This window comes from Astatotilapia calliptera, chromosome 13, assembly GCF_964374335.1.
Source record: "Astatotilapia calliptera chromosome 13, fAstCal68.1, whole genome shotgun sequence".
Lineage (NCBI taxonomy): Eukaryota > Metazoa > Chordata > Actinopteri > Cichliformes > Cichlidae > Astatotilapia > Astatotilapia calliptera.
The window spans coordinates 19,933,764-19,950,032 of NC_137434.1; the positions used below are offsets into that span (position 1 = coordinate 19,933,764).

Sequence of the window (16,269 nt, forward strand, 5' to 3'; positions counted from 1 at the left end):
GAGCTTAGATTAGAGCTGCCATTCCTCAACACTGAAAGGAGCCAATTGGGGGGATATGACTAGCATATGTTCTGGATGAGGTGTTTCAGGCAACTGGGGTATGATCCCAGTATAGACCCATGATACGCCGGAGAGATTATATTGCTCTGCTGGCAAGAGCTGGCTGTGGAGCGGGAGGTCTGAGCATTTCTGCCTAGACTGATACCCCCCGAATCATAGACCTGGATAAGCAGGAAAAATAAAAGCAGAATGAAAAATAGTAGAATGAAAATAACATTATAAAGTTATTACTTTTTTTCCCCTAAATGCACAAAACACTTCAAATCCTCTGGTCACAAGGATGTTAAGAATGGATTTTTAACATATAATCTCTATATGCTCTTCCACTGAAAGCATATTTTGCTAACATCTTATGATATAAAGTGTTTATGGCTCGCTGCACATTGGTGGCACAGATCTTGCCTCCAAGCATTTTGAGTTTGTGCCATCATCATCTCGTGCCCAGAAATAATCTGTACTCCTTTGTTAGGGTTATAAAGAATTCATGAGCTCCTTTAGCCGCACATTTCACAAGCAGTCTAATGTTTAGCTGCGTGAACTCGGTGCATTAATTACAACAAACAGCCTCAGTGGCGCGATATGTAGAGAAGATGCAAACACCAGAGGCTAATATTGCATAAGATGGACAGGTCGGGCCTGCACTTTAGCAGCAAACCATAGCCAGAGAGAAGTTAGAGGACTGCCCTGAAATTGTGCACAGGGCTCACTCTTGCTGTGCTGTAGATGAGCACTTTTCCCCTCACACTGATTTGAAAATGTATTCCCCCTTTAATGGGAGCAGGGAGAGTATGACATCATGTTCTTTGTACAGTTATGAGGAAAAATATGTTTAGTGTGGGAATTATTTTTTGGTATTAAAAATTCCGAACGTGTGGGCCAGCAGCAGTGAAACAGTTCATTCTTTAACAGCCCTGCTGTGCCTGTTAGCTCTGGTGCTTGGCGTTATGTTCACAAGCGAGGAAAAATAATAACAGTGATATCGCTTCAGCAGAAATTGCAATGTTTCCCACCCAAACTGAAGTGTGCTTTCATTAGAAATATCAAAAGGTTTGGGGTTTGACACCGTAGCCGTTTTAATCCTTGTTTTGCACCTGCAGCCTTTCATTTTTATCCAAATTCTGTTATCATTTCATAAGACTCCGTAGCAGTAAAAAAATGCAATGCCAAGGAAAAAAGAAGAAAAAAGCAATGGGTGGTTAAAAAGAAGAAATATCCGGAAGCATGAAAGATAAGGTTACCCTTCATCAGGCTATAAAAGAAAATAAAACCCTTTAGACTTGAAAAGGACATGCTGGGTTTCAGAGGGAGAAGCTTATTCAGAATGAAGAAAGTGACTCCATTATCACTGAGTGCTTAAAAACCTCACCTGCTGCACAGTAATACGATCACCTTTCACTCATGCTTTAAAGTGATCAGGAGAGGGGGTTAATCCAGTATGGATATCTGCATGAATTTGTGTGATCAGAGACATCATTTTTTTTTAAAGAGCCTCTCCATTTCCCATCAGTCACCAACCCCCCAGACTTCTCTTATTCCCCAAGGAAACAGATAAGACAGCTTTACCATTATTTCCTCTTATTCGTGTCTGATATTCCTCATTTATGCAGCCTACAATCCTCGTTTTCTCGGGTAACAACTCAAACAGTCGGGAAAGAAACTGTATGGCAATTGAAGTGTCATGTTCAGGAAAAAGTTTCTTAGAGTTTATTATGAGATATTTCTGTTTTTTTACCTGTGATTTCTGTTATTTTTAGAGCGTGTGAGAGCAAGAGTGGCAACCTTTACTAACTGTGCCCCTGCCATGATTCATCACCCTCCTCTGCTTTCAAGCACAGGGAATAATGTTTTTCCCTCTGCGGTTTACTTTACTGATGTGATGACTTCAGTTGCCTTAGGCGCCACTTTGAGCACACAATGCCATGAAGCCTGAGGTGAGGGACACAGACAGACAGGCAGGGCTGTCTGAACCATCTTGGCAACGGAGAAGGATGAAAGAGTATTCAGATATGAAAAATCAACTTTGCTTGTAAGTTGTGGACACGGCCACTCGGAGATTTAATCATTTGTATGTGCAGGGGCACTTTAGGAAAAAGTGTCATCATGCGGACCTCTGAGGACTCGCTGCAGGATTTTTTTAATAGTCAAGCAGCTGCTCCCTCTGTGACTTCTTCCTAAGCAAAGAGAGATCTTGACTCATTAAGGAGCTATCTTTGCTTTGGTCAGTCAATATTTAAATAGGCCTGCCCCATCAGCCAGCATGTTTGATATTCATCCAGTGCCTGCTGGAGCATATATAATGGAAAATCTTAGTCTGCTCATCCATGAATGTGACTCTTTAGTTTCGCTTATGGTGGTACTGTAAGTGTTACTATGAGACCCAATCCTTTGCCCGGCTGGTAAGAGTCTCAACGTATGCTGGTTGGATCTTTTTAGTTTAATAACTTTAAGAAATATAAGGTAGTTTGTCATGAAAGTCTGTATGGATATTGATCCATATAAATGACCTCTTGGCATCAAAATATCCTAACAGCTGCTTGTTGAATTGGCACAAAGTTTGGCACGGATATTTATTTTTCCCTGGTGATGAATCCTTATAAATTAGATTAGATTGGGGTGACTCGGACTCAGGATTTAGAGTCTTTGTCTGTTTGATTTAGTCATCTGCTAATCGGAAGGTTGGTGCTTCAATCCCTGGCTCTTCCAAGGAAAGGACAAGATGCTGAACCCCATCAGGGTGTGAGTGTGTGAATGTTAGGTTAGGAAAAATCACTTTTATGAATGTGTGTGTGAATGGATGAATGAGGCATGAAGTAAGAAAGTGCTAGAAATACACTATATAAGTACCAGTTCATTAGATTAGCTTCCATTGTGATCTGCAATTAAAGAAGAAAATATTTGACCTACAGTAGCAGCACCTGTAAAGTTAGCAAACATTATCACAATAACACTGGAAACACACAAACTAAGATTATTATACAGCTCTAAAATGCTGCACAAATGTTGCCCACACATTATCTTAGGTCATTTTTATTTCAGTGCGAAATGTCTCAACAGCTATTACATGGCTCGCATCAGTTTCTGAACAGACAGTCCTCTTCCCCAAAGTTGAATATGTAATAAGTTTGGCATTTTTCCGAATCATCAGATGCTATCATCAGATGTCATTTTAAATTTCTCCGTACCCCCCAACGTTAATGATATCCTCACCCACATTTTGACCCGACACCTTAAATTTCAGTGAGACAACAAAGATGAAAGTAATGCAGAAATGGACACGATGACTCTTTTATGAAGCCAGTAAAGAAGATTAAAGGAAGGCTTTTCTTTAATTATGTAGTTCAGGGAATTTTTTTGTTTGTTTGCTTCCCTCACTCCTCCCACCCTCACCACTGTTTCTCCCTAGTTTTCTCTGGTTTTGCTGGCTTGTACACTCCGGTGCACTCACAGCCACAGCCACGGCCAAGCCTTAGCTGAAGGCACACTGAGCTGTATGTAAATCAATTTGGAACGCAGCCGTATGTGGAAATAGAATTAGACTTGTCAGCCACACCTCTTTAGTTCCTCTCTCGTCTTCATCTGCCTCTGCTTCTGTAGTAGTCTGCTCTTTTTGGAGTTTAGCATATGCTACCATAAGTAGCAGCTATAGGAAGGCTTAGGGGTTAGGCTTGTGGGGGAGAGGGGATTAAAAGAAATCACTGAAGTTAGCACTCTTCAAAGGAAGTAGAGAGGCTGCAAGAAGAGCCACATTGCTCTCAAATGGTTCCATGCTCAAGGGGATTTGTGTAATGGTGAATTATTACATGAGACACAGTCACATGTATGTAAATGAGTTTCTGCACTTGCACAGAACGTCGTACTGGCTGGATCAAGAGAGAAAGATGTTATTATAAACATCGATCTGTGTAAACAGCGAGTGATGCGTTTAGTTTCCGGTTCATCGATCACACCGTTGTAGCGACTCTTTGTCTGTTTGATTTGATTTGTTCTTTTTAAATAAAACTCATCAAAATACTTGCTCAATTCAGAGACAACAATAGTTCTATCTCCTGTAATTTCAGATATGGCAGAAAATAACATCTGCCAGTTTGTTTTATGCCTCTAAAATGAAGAAGGGTCCTCTGTGGTCTGCCGTAATGAGTTTTTATGCTGTCCTTGTCTGTATTGTCCCTGCATTGTGCTAGTCCTATCGCTGCCAGCCTCAGTTGTTGTGTAAGATATAGTGTAGCGTTCCACTTATGCCAGCAGATGGAATGGAAACACAAAAGTGCTGTATGTTCATCAGAGACGTCGCGGGACGTCAGATTTCGAAGGCCAGATCGGCTATTTCAGCAACACAATGAGCGTTCTTGCAAACATATGTGGGAGTCTTGATTTAGATTTACTGGAAGGTCCTTTCCAAATAGTGAATCATGCTCCTAATTATATTTAAACATCACACGCATGAGCAGCACTCTAGCCTCAAAAGGCAGCTGTGGAAAGCTATTCATCTGGCTTTTTAGAGACAATCAATAATTCATGCAGTTATTTCAGAAAAGTTAAATTAAATCTAAGGAGGCGCATGTAAGATGGGAGATTATTCTTTAAGACAAATATTATTTTCTGCCTCCCAGGGGTGCTGTTAAACAGCCCGTCATTTATCACAATTAACCTGGGCGGCCATTAGTGGGCTGTTAATTAGATACTACACTGTGTCTAATGAATCGCAACACACAGTTAGGACCACAGAATCTGTGGTTATTGACTTAAACAATTACAGGAATGAAAATGAAAAAGAAAATGTGTTTTTCTTTGTGGAGGTGTAATATAGTGGTGTAGACACAGAGTCATCCCGCAGAGCATAAAACATCCTGCAACTTATTCATCAGTAACAGCTACGGAATAAATTATCAATCCTCACAGTATGCCGTCATTTTTCTCATGTGGAATAAGGACAAGTAAAAGATGGATTTATTTTCCACATGATTCAAAAATGTCAACACTTTGTCTTTTGCAGCATAATCATGGAAAATTGATTGACGACAGAGGTGGGCTGTTGGCGCCAGTAAAAATTGCTTAATTATATGGAAGTGTACACTTTCTTCCTTAGGTAGCTGTGTTTTAGTTACAAACATGAGTATTCTGCGTACTGGGTCAGATACACGACACAACGTTAGAGCGCTGCGACAGTGAGAATCAGAAGCATGAAACGGTCTTCAGCAGTGTAAGATACACAGATACGCACCAACTGAGCTGCAAGATAACTAGTGAGGAAATTCTCTGCAAACGCACAGTAAACATTCATGGCCTCATAAACTCTGTGTACTCTTGCCAACAAGTTGATTACAGGGAGATTCCATCATGTAAATCCTGCAGCTTTTCCGCAGCGTGTGTCTCAGTCCCGGCGGCCACACTGCCCCTAAGCTGGCTTTCCCAACATGTCCCAAAAAAATACAGCACGAGAGCATTTGCTTGGAATTACCGCTCACGTGACACAAATCCCATCTTTACGGGAAACTGAGCCGTTTCGTTTCCTATAATTGTGCTGTGGCTGTTTCCGAGCGCCACTGTTAAGCGTTCACTATTAAGATACATATTTTGGGCTTTTCCGAGAAGCATGCAGCATCCTCTGATGTGTCATCAAATTTTTATGAGACGTACCGGGCTCTTCAAAGTGATTACTGGCCGCTCGGCTTATCAGATTTGGTTTAGAGCTTGCTAATGGCGTGATAAGGCACATTAAAGCGATAATAAGTATTTAATGAAGTTTAAATGTGGTCAGGCTCGGGGCACAGAGGATTGATCTTCCTATAAACGGGTGATAAAATAATTAACTGTAAATATCCAGATAAGACATTAAATGGACCTGAAGAACGGAAGAAAAAACCCCACTATTGGCTTAATGCCTCACCGTTGCCACTCGTCTCATCTAATTCTGGTTTGTGGTACATGCGATTTGCGTGAGCTGGCACAGCACTGTGGGGTATGTGTGTGATCTAGTTTTTAAGTCTCCTCTGTTACTTTTTTGCCATATAATCACCTTTAGGATAATACACGTCAGACTTGCAAAACGTATTGTTTGTTTTCTGGATATTTCCACCTCCCTCTCTTCTTCTAATGCACTCTAACACACACACATCCTGAGATCATCCTGCCTGATGTCAATCTGAGTATACAGCTGCAAAAAATGGGTGTTCCTGCTGCTCCTTTGCCAATGCTCAGGGTGGGTCTCTCCATGTCCATCTGTTCATGGCCTGTAGAGGAAAGCACACCCACACTCTCTCTCTCTCTCTCTCTCTCTCTCTCACACACACACACACACACACACACACACACACACACACACACACACACACACACACACACACACACACACACACACAAGTGACACACAGTTGAAAAGATATGCACAGATACACACTCACGCATGCTGAGAAATGACATCAGCATTTGGTTCAACTTGTTCATGCTGAATGCCAGGGGATTCAAGGACACTTATGAATCACATAATAAATTTACAGAAAATCAAGTCTCTCCCCGCCTCGGACTGCTAAGTGTTTCATCCACATCATCCCCCAAATCCTTACAAGCAATCTACATATAAAGTCAACTGAGGGTCAAGTCCTCTCGGTAGTCTGAAAACAAAGTCTTCTTTTTTCTAATCGATGAGTAAATAAATGGGTTTTTTATGCTCTTGTCATGTTCTCTTCTTAGGGGTCTTTTTGCCAGCCATTACACCGAGACACATTACCGGGAGGATGGAAGTGCAGTCACCGGTGCTCACAACTTCACGGTAGGGCAGCGTTGGAGTGCTTTTGACATTTATGGTCAAGTTGATGTTCAGCGATGCTGCACAGTCACGTTGTAAAAAGTGACCCTTTAAAAACTCACAAAGACAGACGAGTTTTTTCTTTTTCCAGAGAATCAGCTTTACTCATTTAAAATCAAATCTAGGACAGAAATGAGTTTTGTTGTCGTTTTTTTTTTTTTTTTTTTTAATTGCTTCCATGTGGTCGAGTTTGTATTTGAAAGCCTCCCACTGTTGGTGAACACACTCTATCCCGTGGCCTACTTGATGATAAGCTGTGTTTCATGCTGGTAGTTTTTCAGCCAACATTGCCATCAGGATTTTATTATGGAATCCCCTTTTAGCAGATGGTTTATTCTTGACTGCTTGTTTTATGCTGTGTTCATGCTAGCTGTGCGAGGCGAAGTGCTCGCTAGTCTTTGGAAACAGAGAAAGTACTTCTCAAGGCTTTTTAGTGTGACACATGGATGGTTGAAATCAGTTTATGTGGCTCAGGAAAAAAATAGCACAACTGATCCTTTATAAAAAAGCTGTTTTATTTTGTTTTTAACATAGTTCACAGCAGAGGTGGGACCAAGTCATTGTTTTGCAAGTCTCAAGTAAGTCTCAAGTCTTTATCCTCAAGTCTCAAGTCAAGTCTCAAGTAATGTCAGGCAAGTCAGAGTCGAGTCTCAAGTCACTGGTGTAAAAGTCCGAGTCAAGTCACAAGTCTGAAACTTTGAATTTCAAGTCCTTTCGAGTCTTTAAAAAAAAAAACGAAAAAATAATGTTGCAGTTATGCTAAATGTAAATATTAGACCATGTAATTTTTAAATCTGTGTTTTTCTCAACACATGACAAAATAGTGAACTTAGAAAATATACACAAATTGTGAAATTGCACCTCTTTAAAATGCAGCTCAATTAAACCTAGCTCCTAGAATAATTTTCACCGACAGTTCTGAGATAAGCTGCATGTTATTCTTGGATGCGGTTGTAGGACCAGCTTTAAAATCGCATGACAAAAATATCATACACATTAAAAAAAACTGTATCACCAACGTAGCCTGGACAACATTTGCTAGTTAGATGAAGTCAGCTATCTCATCGTAGCATATTTATATGCATATTTATAATTATACGGTTCTTGGAGTGAGTGCATACACTCATGAAGTTTAGTAACTTCAGGTCACTGCAACAAGCCCAGGTACAGTTTACCGCCGGATGGGTGCAGGACCTTGAAATGCACCGTGTAGAACGAAAGACCATCGTACGTATCATAAGTTTACCAGTCTCACAAATTGTCGTCATAAATACACATTCCTTAACCGTTTATTAATAGGACCTTTGAGCTCAACGGTAATTAATTAGTAGTGGAAATAATTTCTGGTAGCATCACAGAAATGTAGCAGTGACAACAATATTGTATGCTGTAATCACCGCGCGGATAGGAGGCGGCTGGCTTGACCGCGGCTCACAAATGACGGCTCACTTTACCGCAGTCTGTAATCGCACTGGGCAATTAGTGATACAAAAAACCTGTTTTATCCTGTGAATAAAAGTATATGTTTTTGTCAATGTACCATAATAACAGAAGCGAAACGCAATATTGTGTCAGGACAATTCACTATTTATGCACAATAAATAAAGGAGCATAGCGCGACAATTTCTGTTCAGCGCCAGACTTGCTTGTAACCTATATCACCAATTATGTTATGAAAATGACGTATTAACTACTAAAAAACACTGACCTTCGTGTAAATGCTTGGAGCAGACTAACCTGTGAGCTGGAGTGTTCTGGGACGTTATATTTGGTCTTTGAATGGCTGCAATCCAGGCCATCCGTCGCGTCTTTGTTACTTCGGAAACATGGCTTGAACAATTTCTCTTCAACGACATAATCCGATAACAACCGATCTCTTTACCCGTCGGCTTCCCGTGGCTGTCATGCGACCGGCTATTGCAGTTAATAATACAACGGCTTCTTGACATTTTTGTGTTTCTTTTTATCGCTGTATAACTGATTTTAATTGAAAGCCTGCGTGCGCTAGTACCGCTTGCCACGAGTTCCCAGAATCCTTTGCGGTTCTACCCGTGAATGACCTCACATTTTCAATCTCTATATAATATGCATGTTAAATTTTACATTTGGGGTAAAATATCAAGTCTTTTCAAGTAAACCGGTTCAAGTCCAATTCAAGTCCCAAGTCATTGGTGTAAAAGTCCAAGTCAAGTCACAAGTCTTAGAACATTTTTTCAAGTCAAGTCTAAAGTCATAAAATTAATGACTCGAGTCTGACTCGAGTCCAAGTCATGTGACTCGAGTCCACACCTCTGGTTCACAGCCTCTTGCCCTTTTTGCTGCCTAGTTGGATCGTGGACACTGGGGACACTTTTTAGCCAGTTTCCCCACAGTTTAAATTTTTATCATTTAATCCTTCATTGGTGGATGTAAGAAGAATTCTAACAGACTGGAGACCTTCAGTACCTGCTGAACAAGTGTTACCCGATTCAGTGGCAATGAATGTGCTGTACTGAACCTGCATTTCTATATATTTTTCATATGCAAATGATTTAAAAACATTTGCTACTCTTCTAGCATGCAAGCCCACACCTAAACCTGACCTGACCTCTAATTTAGGATGTAAATTGACTCCTTAAGCAGCTTAGCAGTGGGTCATTATTTCATGCTGCTTAACAAAACATTATTCAGTTCTTGTCTGTCTTTGGTTAGAATACCTAACTCAATTTGGAACAATGCAGTGCATGTCAGCTAACAACTTTAAGGAAATGAATAACTTAGATACCAAGAGGTTGACTGTGATTTACAGTCATGTGAAAAAGAAAGTTTTCACAGGGATTTATGTAGCACTGTGAATAAATAAGTACACCAATGATTCAAAGGCTTGTAGAACCAGCAATAACTCTTCTTTACAGTCTTGCTTCAGTTCATTGAGGTTCGTGGGTATTGGTTTATGCACAGCACACTTAAGGTCCTGCCCCAGCATTTCAGGTCCGGTTGAGGTCTGCACATTGACCATTGCAACGCATTGATTCTTTTCTTTTTCAGACATTCTGTTGTAGCTTTGCTGCACTGCTTGGGATCACTGCCCTGTTGCATGACCCACTTTCAAAGCTTTAGCTGTCAGACAAATGGCCTCACGTTTAACTCTAGAACACTTTGGTATACAGAGGAATTCATGCTAAACTCAGCGACTGCAAAGCGCACAGGTCATGTGGCTGGAAAGAAAACGCTCAAATCATCACCCATCCACCATTGTTTGCCAGCTGCTATGGGGTGTTTGTGTTGATACGCCGTGTTTGGTTTTCACCAAACACCGTAAGAAAACATCTCCACTTTGGTTTCAGGTGTCCAAAGGATGTTATTCCATGTTTTTAACCTCTAAATGCCCAGTGTATTATATTTAATGCATCAGTTTTTAGATATCTGCATCATCAGTGTCATTGTTTTCCCCAAAAACTTAAATAAATGACATAATACGGTTTTAAGGAATAAGTTGCCAAAAAAATCCTGAATATATGAAATATGATACAAATTAAAGCTTAAGGTGAAAACTTTGTTTTTCATATGACCGTATTATCTGTTCTGTATTTTCATTTGAGTATTTAGTCACTCAACATTTAGCTGCTGTAAAAACGTCAGAGACACAGAGACAGTCACTAACTGTACCTGATGTTATCCTTTGTAAAAGGTGAACCTTGCTAGGTCAAACGCAGCCTGAGCACAGAGCCTTTATAGCTGTTCTATTTTTATCCTTAATCTAATGATTCTCAAATCCATTACCAGTTCATTACCTTGTAGTGAACTTGTTAAATGGGAGTTTCTTCACTTCATCTTTTTGTAAAAATCCCACCCCAGATTTCTTCTTACTGGAGTTCAGTACAGGGAATGAGAAATGGTCATTGTAGTGGGGAATGACAGTTGATTTAAAAGGGCTTGAGTGCTACTAGACAGTAAATGGAGGTCTGTATTCCCTCTTAATGAGAGTCATTTCCTCTGTTCTCCTTGTGGTCAGACAACAGCGTTTTCACTGTTTCTGAGGAGCCTTAAATGTCCCCATTTCCTTCCACTAGAGCAGTCTGATGGATTAACGAAAGGCGAACAATTACCATGTTACTGTCACCTCCCATGGGTGCCAATTTTTTCTGCTTTCTCTTCAACTTTATAAGTTGCATTAATTTTAAATGACCTGTTTTTATAGAGAGGGAGTGTAGACAGATTTCTTCAGAGCATGCTAATTTAAATGAACACGAGTTGGGACAGCATCAGCATAGTCCCAGTGTCTTTTGTACTGTATTGCTCTTTTGAAGTCAGGTAAGAGCGTCAGTACAGCGAGAGGAATGTGACAAGCTGCTTTCTTCTTCTGCTTTTTTTAGCATGACACATTTTATATCACACTTTGTTTCTTTAAAAGTGTTTCTTATTTCCAACATGTAACAAAAAAAACTCTCTTTTAGAATCACTGCTACTACCACGGGGAAGTGCAGGCACATCCCAGCTCTGACGTTACCCTCAGTGCCTGCTCAGGCCTTCGGTAAGAATCTCAGGCATCATTTTGCATTCAAGCAGCATCACTACACTGCCCTTTAAGTGCTATTTGCCACTCCAATGTTTATATTTATTTAAGTCGCTCAGCACAGCAGCCCATCTCTCTTAAGCCCTTAAGCGTGCTGTCAGTGAGTTGGTGTGACTCGTAGGAATTGGTGAAATGTCACACCTCATTGTCTTTACTCACGGTGGGATCCAGTAAATGTCTGGACTCATTTGGGCAGTAATTATAATCTTGCTGTTGCTACAAAATGAACCACAATCCAAAGTTGTATTTAAACTGAAGTATTAGGCATGCACATTTTCATCTGTTCTGCTTAATCCAACAGCAAGGAAGCATTTTGGGAACAGAAAATGTTAAGTTTCCCCATAAGGACCACTTAGATTTGTTTGGTTATTAATGTGTGGTATATATTTCTGATCTGACATTAAAAGATGTGAGTCTTTAAAAAAAATGTCTTTTTCTCAAACAAAACAACATCTGGTTTTAGTAAAAGTGGGATTGCAGGAAAAGAGCCGCCCCAGTTATGTATTCCATTAGAGAGAGCCCATTTAATCAAACTCTGCATTTGAGAGACTGGTCATGCTTTGAGGTTTTGTTTTCCGACTTATCCTGTTGTCTCCGCAGAGGCTTCATCGCACTTGAAAACAAGACATTTATCATCGAGCCTGTGTCTGGCGATGACACCGGAGTTCACTTCATTTACCGAGTGGAAGAGCTCAGACTGACCCCCGGAACATGCGGCCACAGCTTCAACACGTCCTCAGTTGAAAACCACATTGAAAGCCCCTTCAAGTCCTTCCACACAAGGGTGAGATTATTACTGGGTTTTTCTTTTTTATCACAGTGTCACTGGATAAAGCGACTAAGCTACATTATTGGTTTGCAGTTTTTCACCATTAAGCGAGTCTGAAGGTTAGGCCTATCATTGAACTGATCAAAGATAAATGGGCGTTTGACCAAGATGAGTATATTGGCAAGCATTCTTGTCTGGATGAGTTCCCTCAGGGTGTTGCCTTGGGTTTGACACTCATTTTATCAGCGTTGGGAGCACAGAGTCAAGGGCTCATGCAGAAGGTTTGGCCAGTGCTATGCATTGAGCAGGTGCAGCATCCATCTGCCCCTATTTCCAAGCATTAAGAACTCTGTCTGACTTAGGGAGTGAAACTTGCCTATATACAGTACTTAATTAGATAGATTATCTCATCTTTGTTTGTTTTTTTTAAAGGAAATATTTCTGAATATCAGCTGGGACAAAGCCTGATTTGCAGTGTTTTAGCCTGCAGGCTAAAACCAGATACCAGAATAGATACCAGGTTATATCTTTATATTTAGTGAACAGACGTTTAAGTGTTATCTTCTCATCTATCTCTTGGCAAGAATGTAAATAAAATACCTTTTTTTAGCTGTTGCAGTTTTTAAAGGTTCATCTTAAGTCTTTTAAGTAGAAGCGGTAAGAAATGACAGAAATGGTGTCTTGATCTTCTACGCATTTCCTAATAACTGTCGAACTTTTCCCATCTTTGTTTTTATCACAGCATAAAAGGCATGCTCAGAAGACAACCAAATATGTCGAGCTGATCATTGTTGCAGACAACAGAGAGGTAATGCACCTACTTGCCTCTCTTCGCAAATGCAGTTTTTGACCAGCAGAGACGACACACTGAAAGCCCACAATCCTTTTGTGGTATAAGCATGAGCTGTAGTAACTATGGAATAGATCCCACTGGAGCTGCAGAGAGGGATGAGTGTGCAACAAGCAGTGTGGTCTCTTTTCTGACAGGAAGTTCTTTTTTCAATTTCCCAGCAGAGCAGACAGGAAACGGGGAAAAACCATGCGGATAGTGAATAGTCTCCCATAAGCACTGAAGAGCTATTTGTGGGGCTTCCTCTTGACAGCCCTCTGCTAATGCCACTGACCTGAATGGGAGGAAAGGAAATGAAAGGAAGGATAAGGGATCAAGTATGTTGTTAGGCTTAGATATACAGTCCAGCATCGGTGCAGTTGGATGCACAGAAGGGTAAAACTGGAAGGTCTGACTTGAGCTGCAATTTGGATCCAAAGCTTTGCAAGCTGTCGTATCTGCCAGCATACCTGCTCCCTGTGGCCATGCCATTCGCCTCTCTAACACTAGGAGATTTTTCTAGATCCAGATGGTCACAGCTTGACAACCTGCCCAACACGCAGAAAAATGTAGTGCCAGTGAATATTTCAACTCATTCATACAAATCACTGCTTTTCTGTGTCCTTTGTTGTGGTTTGAGGATTTTTTTCTATGTTCTGGAAATGACGGTCTCTTATGTCCTCATGAAACACTCACAATTTGCGAGTGTAATTTCTTCCACTGATTACATGCATTTTTGTTTTCAGTTTCAGAAACAAGGAAAGGACTTGGAGAAGGTGAAGCAGAGACTGGTAGAGATAGCCAATTATGTGGACAAGGTAAAACATCCTCCACCCCTTTGCACAGGAGGGATAAATCACCTTTTTAAAATAGAAATATTTTTGGCAGCAGAGATTAATGGCACGTCTGCGTGATATATTAATTTCCTACTAAAGCAGCTGACTTTAGTCTGCCTAACACCACTGCCTGAGCTGTGTCTCTATAGCTTACACGCTGCGTAGGCAGATAGATTTACTTTAAGGAAATGGCAAAGACATGATCTTATACTGTCAGAAAAATAAGGCAACGTGTGATTGATTAGGCTTGCTAGGATGAAAAGAATCATACATCAATTAATTGAGTGAACAAAGGTAAAACCCCAGTAAACAGTCTCACTTATGTAACAGTCTTATGGGCATTTGTGTTTTCTCCATGCTTTTCCATTCTTATTAAAATCTTCTGTGCAGTTCTACAGGGCCCTGAACATCCGGGTGGCCCTTGTGGGTCTGGAGGTGTGGAGCGACTCTGATAAATGTCCCATCACCCAAGATCCCTTCACCACCCTGCACGAGTTCTTAGACTGGAGGAAAGTCAAACTGCTTCCCCAGAAACCTCACGACAATGCTCAACTTATAAGGTGGACATCTAAATTATTAAATGTAATCAGTCCAATATTTGCACCTAGACTGCATGATGTAGGGGTGAGACCACATACATCCACCAGGGAATGGACCCAAACAGAAATCAGGATTGAGATTTTCATCTGAATCCTTTCATTTTCACATCAAGCTTATATTTCCCTGTTTTTACTATTTCCATTTGGTGGTTAAGAAGATATGATAGCCTACCTGGTTATGTTAGGGCATAAATTCCTGGATTGAAAATGTAATGCATTGAATTTGTTAGTAGAATTTAACAGTGCTGCTAACAAAAAGACAGACTGAAACAATGACATATTCTCCTGACAGGTGTGATATGATTAAACAATCATATCTGGCCTGATATTTGGAAAACTAATTGGTAAAATTGAAGTTTTTCACTTATACCATTACTATAAACATGTAACAGCAGTTTTCTCCTCTAAAAGTTCCGTCTCCTACTTCTCTCCTTGGCAGTGGGGTTTACTTCCAGGGCACCACCATTGGCATGGCACCCATTATGAGTATGTGCACTGCTGAGCAGTCTGGAGGTATTGTCATGGTGAGTGTAAAATCTTCCTACTACTCCCAGCATGCCTCCACCCTCCCTTTCCTCTGCGTAGCCTGATTGTATCAGTGTTGACATTGTTCAGATTCACTAGGCTAACACAATCCAGCCCCGATTTACACAGAAAAGGTGTTCATTGTTTGCTGGAAGGGCACTTGCAGACAAGCCTGCCAGGAAGTCTTGCTTTAAAACATGATGACATTTGTGTTGGCCCTCCCTTACATTAACATTACCACAAACATCAGCTTGCACATAACAATATGTAAAATGTGTACTCTTAGAAGGATTGCTCTGCAGGCACGCACACTGTTGCTATTTGAAGTCTAACAGTCGTGCAATCAATCTTTTGCGCTGCAACTCAAATGCCTCTTTCAGACCCACGTGTTAAACTGGCTTTCTGTCAAGGTCAGCATTCATCAAACAACAATCCGTCGTAAAATTCTTCTAAAGCTGGACAGGTACTGAAAGCTTTGGTGACCTGGTGTTTCGATCACAAATGGAAAGAAATTCAGTGATACCAGTGGCTAATTGTCATTTCAGCTACTGGAATGAAAGAGAGGACAGTTATCAATGAGGGAACATGAGTAAAGGTGGGCGGAAGGTTAAACTGATGCTGCTCTTTTATGTGGTAATTACTAGACGTTTTCAGTGTGACTCTCCAGTTTATCAGTGATGTGTGTGGAGCTTCTGTTTGCAATGACAAGCAGGGGTCACTCCTGAATGAGTCCAGTGCAGGCTGAAAGTTCACTTTCTATCTATATAGCATCAAATCACAACGGCATTTGCCACAAGGTGCTGTGAATCATTCTGTTAAAGAGAAACACTAACAATCAGGTGATCCGCTATAAGCAACCATTAGGCGATGGTGGGAAGGAAAAACTCCCCTTTAACAGGAAGACACCATCCATCAGAAGCAGACTCGGCGAGGGGCAGCCATCTGCTGTGACTGTTTGTGATGGGATAGAGAAAAAACAAAGGATAGCATAAAGAAACGGGACAAAATGCAAACTATGTGAGAGAAAAGAAAAAACTTAATGGCATTCTCACCTGGGGAATGAAAAGAGTCAAGTGGAGTCAACTCAATGCTCAGTGTATCATAGGAGGCCTAAGTCTATAGCAGCCCTAACTATATGCTTTATGCTGTCTCCTAAATCCAAACTGGGAGCTGTTTCCAGAGGAGAGGGGCCTGATAGCTACGTTTAAAACCTCCAGGAACCACGAGAAAGCCTGCAGTCTGACAGCAAGGTGCTCTATTGGGGTAATATGGTACTAAGAGGTATTTAAGA

At 40.8% G+C, this 16,269-nt stretch overlaps 1 protein-coding gene across 3 annotated transcripts in view; it reads left to right on the top strand.

Annotated features, from left to right (window-relative positions):
* The window catches only part of adam12b (ADAM metallopeptidase domain 12b), a 93,835-nt gene that overhangs the window by 35,518 nt on the left and 42,048 nt on the right, over positions 1-16,269 (top strand). For all 3 annotated transcript variants that reach the window (XM_026189369.2, XM_026189371.2, XM_080287979.1), the window contains exons 4-10: positions 6,751-6,829; positions 11,302-11,378; positions 12,021-12,204; positions 12,932-12,997; positions 13,765-13,836; positions 14,245-14,414; positions 14,893-14,977. In XM_026189369.2, the coding sequence (XP_026045154.2) occupies positions 6,751-6,829; positions 11,302-11,378; positions 12,021-12,204; positions 12,932-12,997; positions 13,765-13,836; positions 14,245-14,414; positions 14,893-14,977 (733 nt within the window). The remainder of the gene's footprint in view (positions 1-6,750; positions 6,830-11,301; positions 11,379-12,020; positions 12,205-12,931; positions 12,998-13,764; positions 13,837-14,244; positions 14,415-14,892; positions 14,978-16,269) is intronic.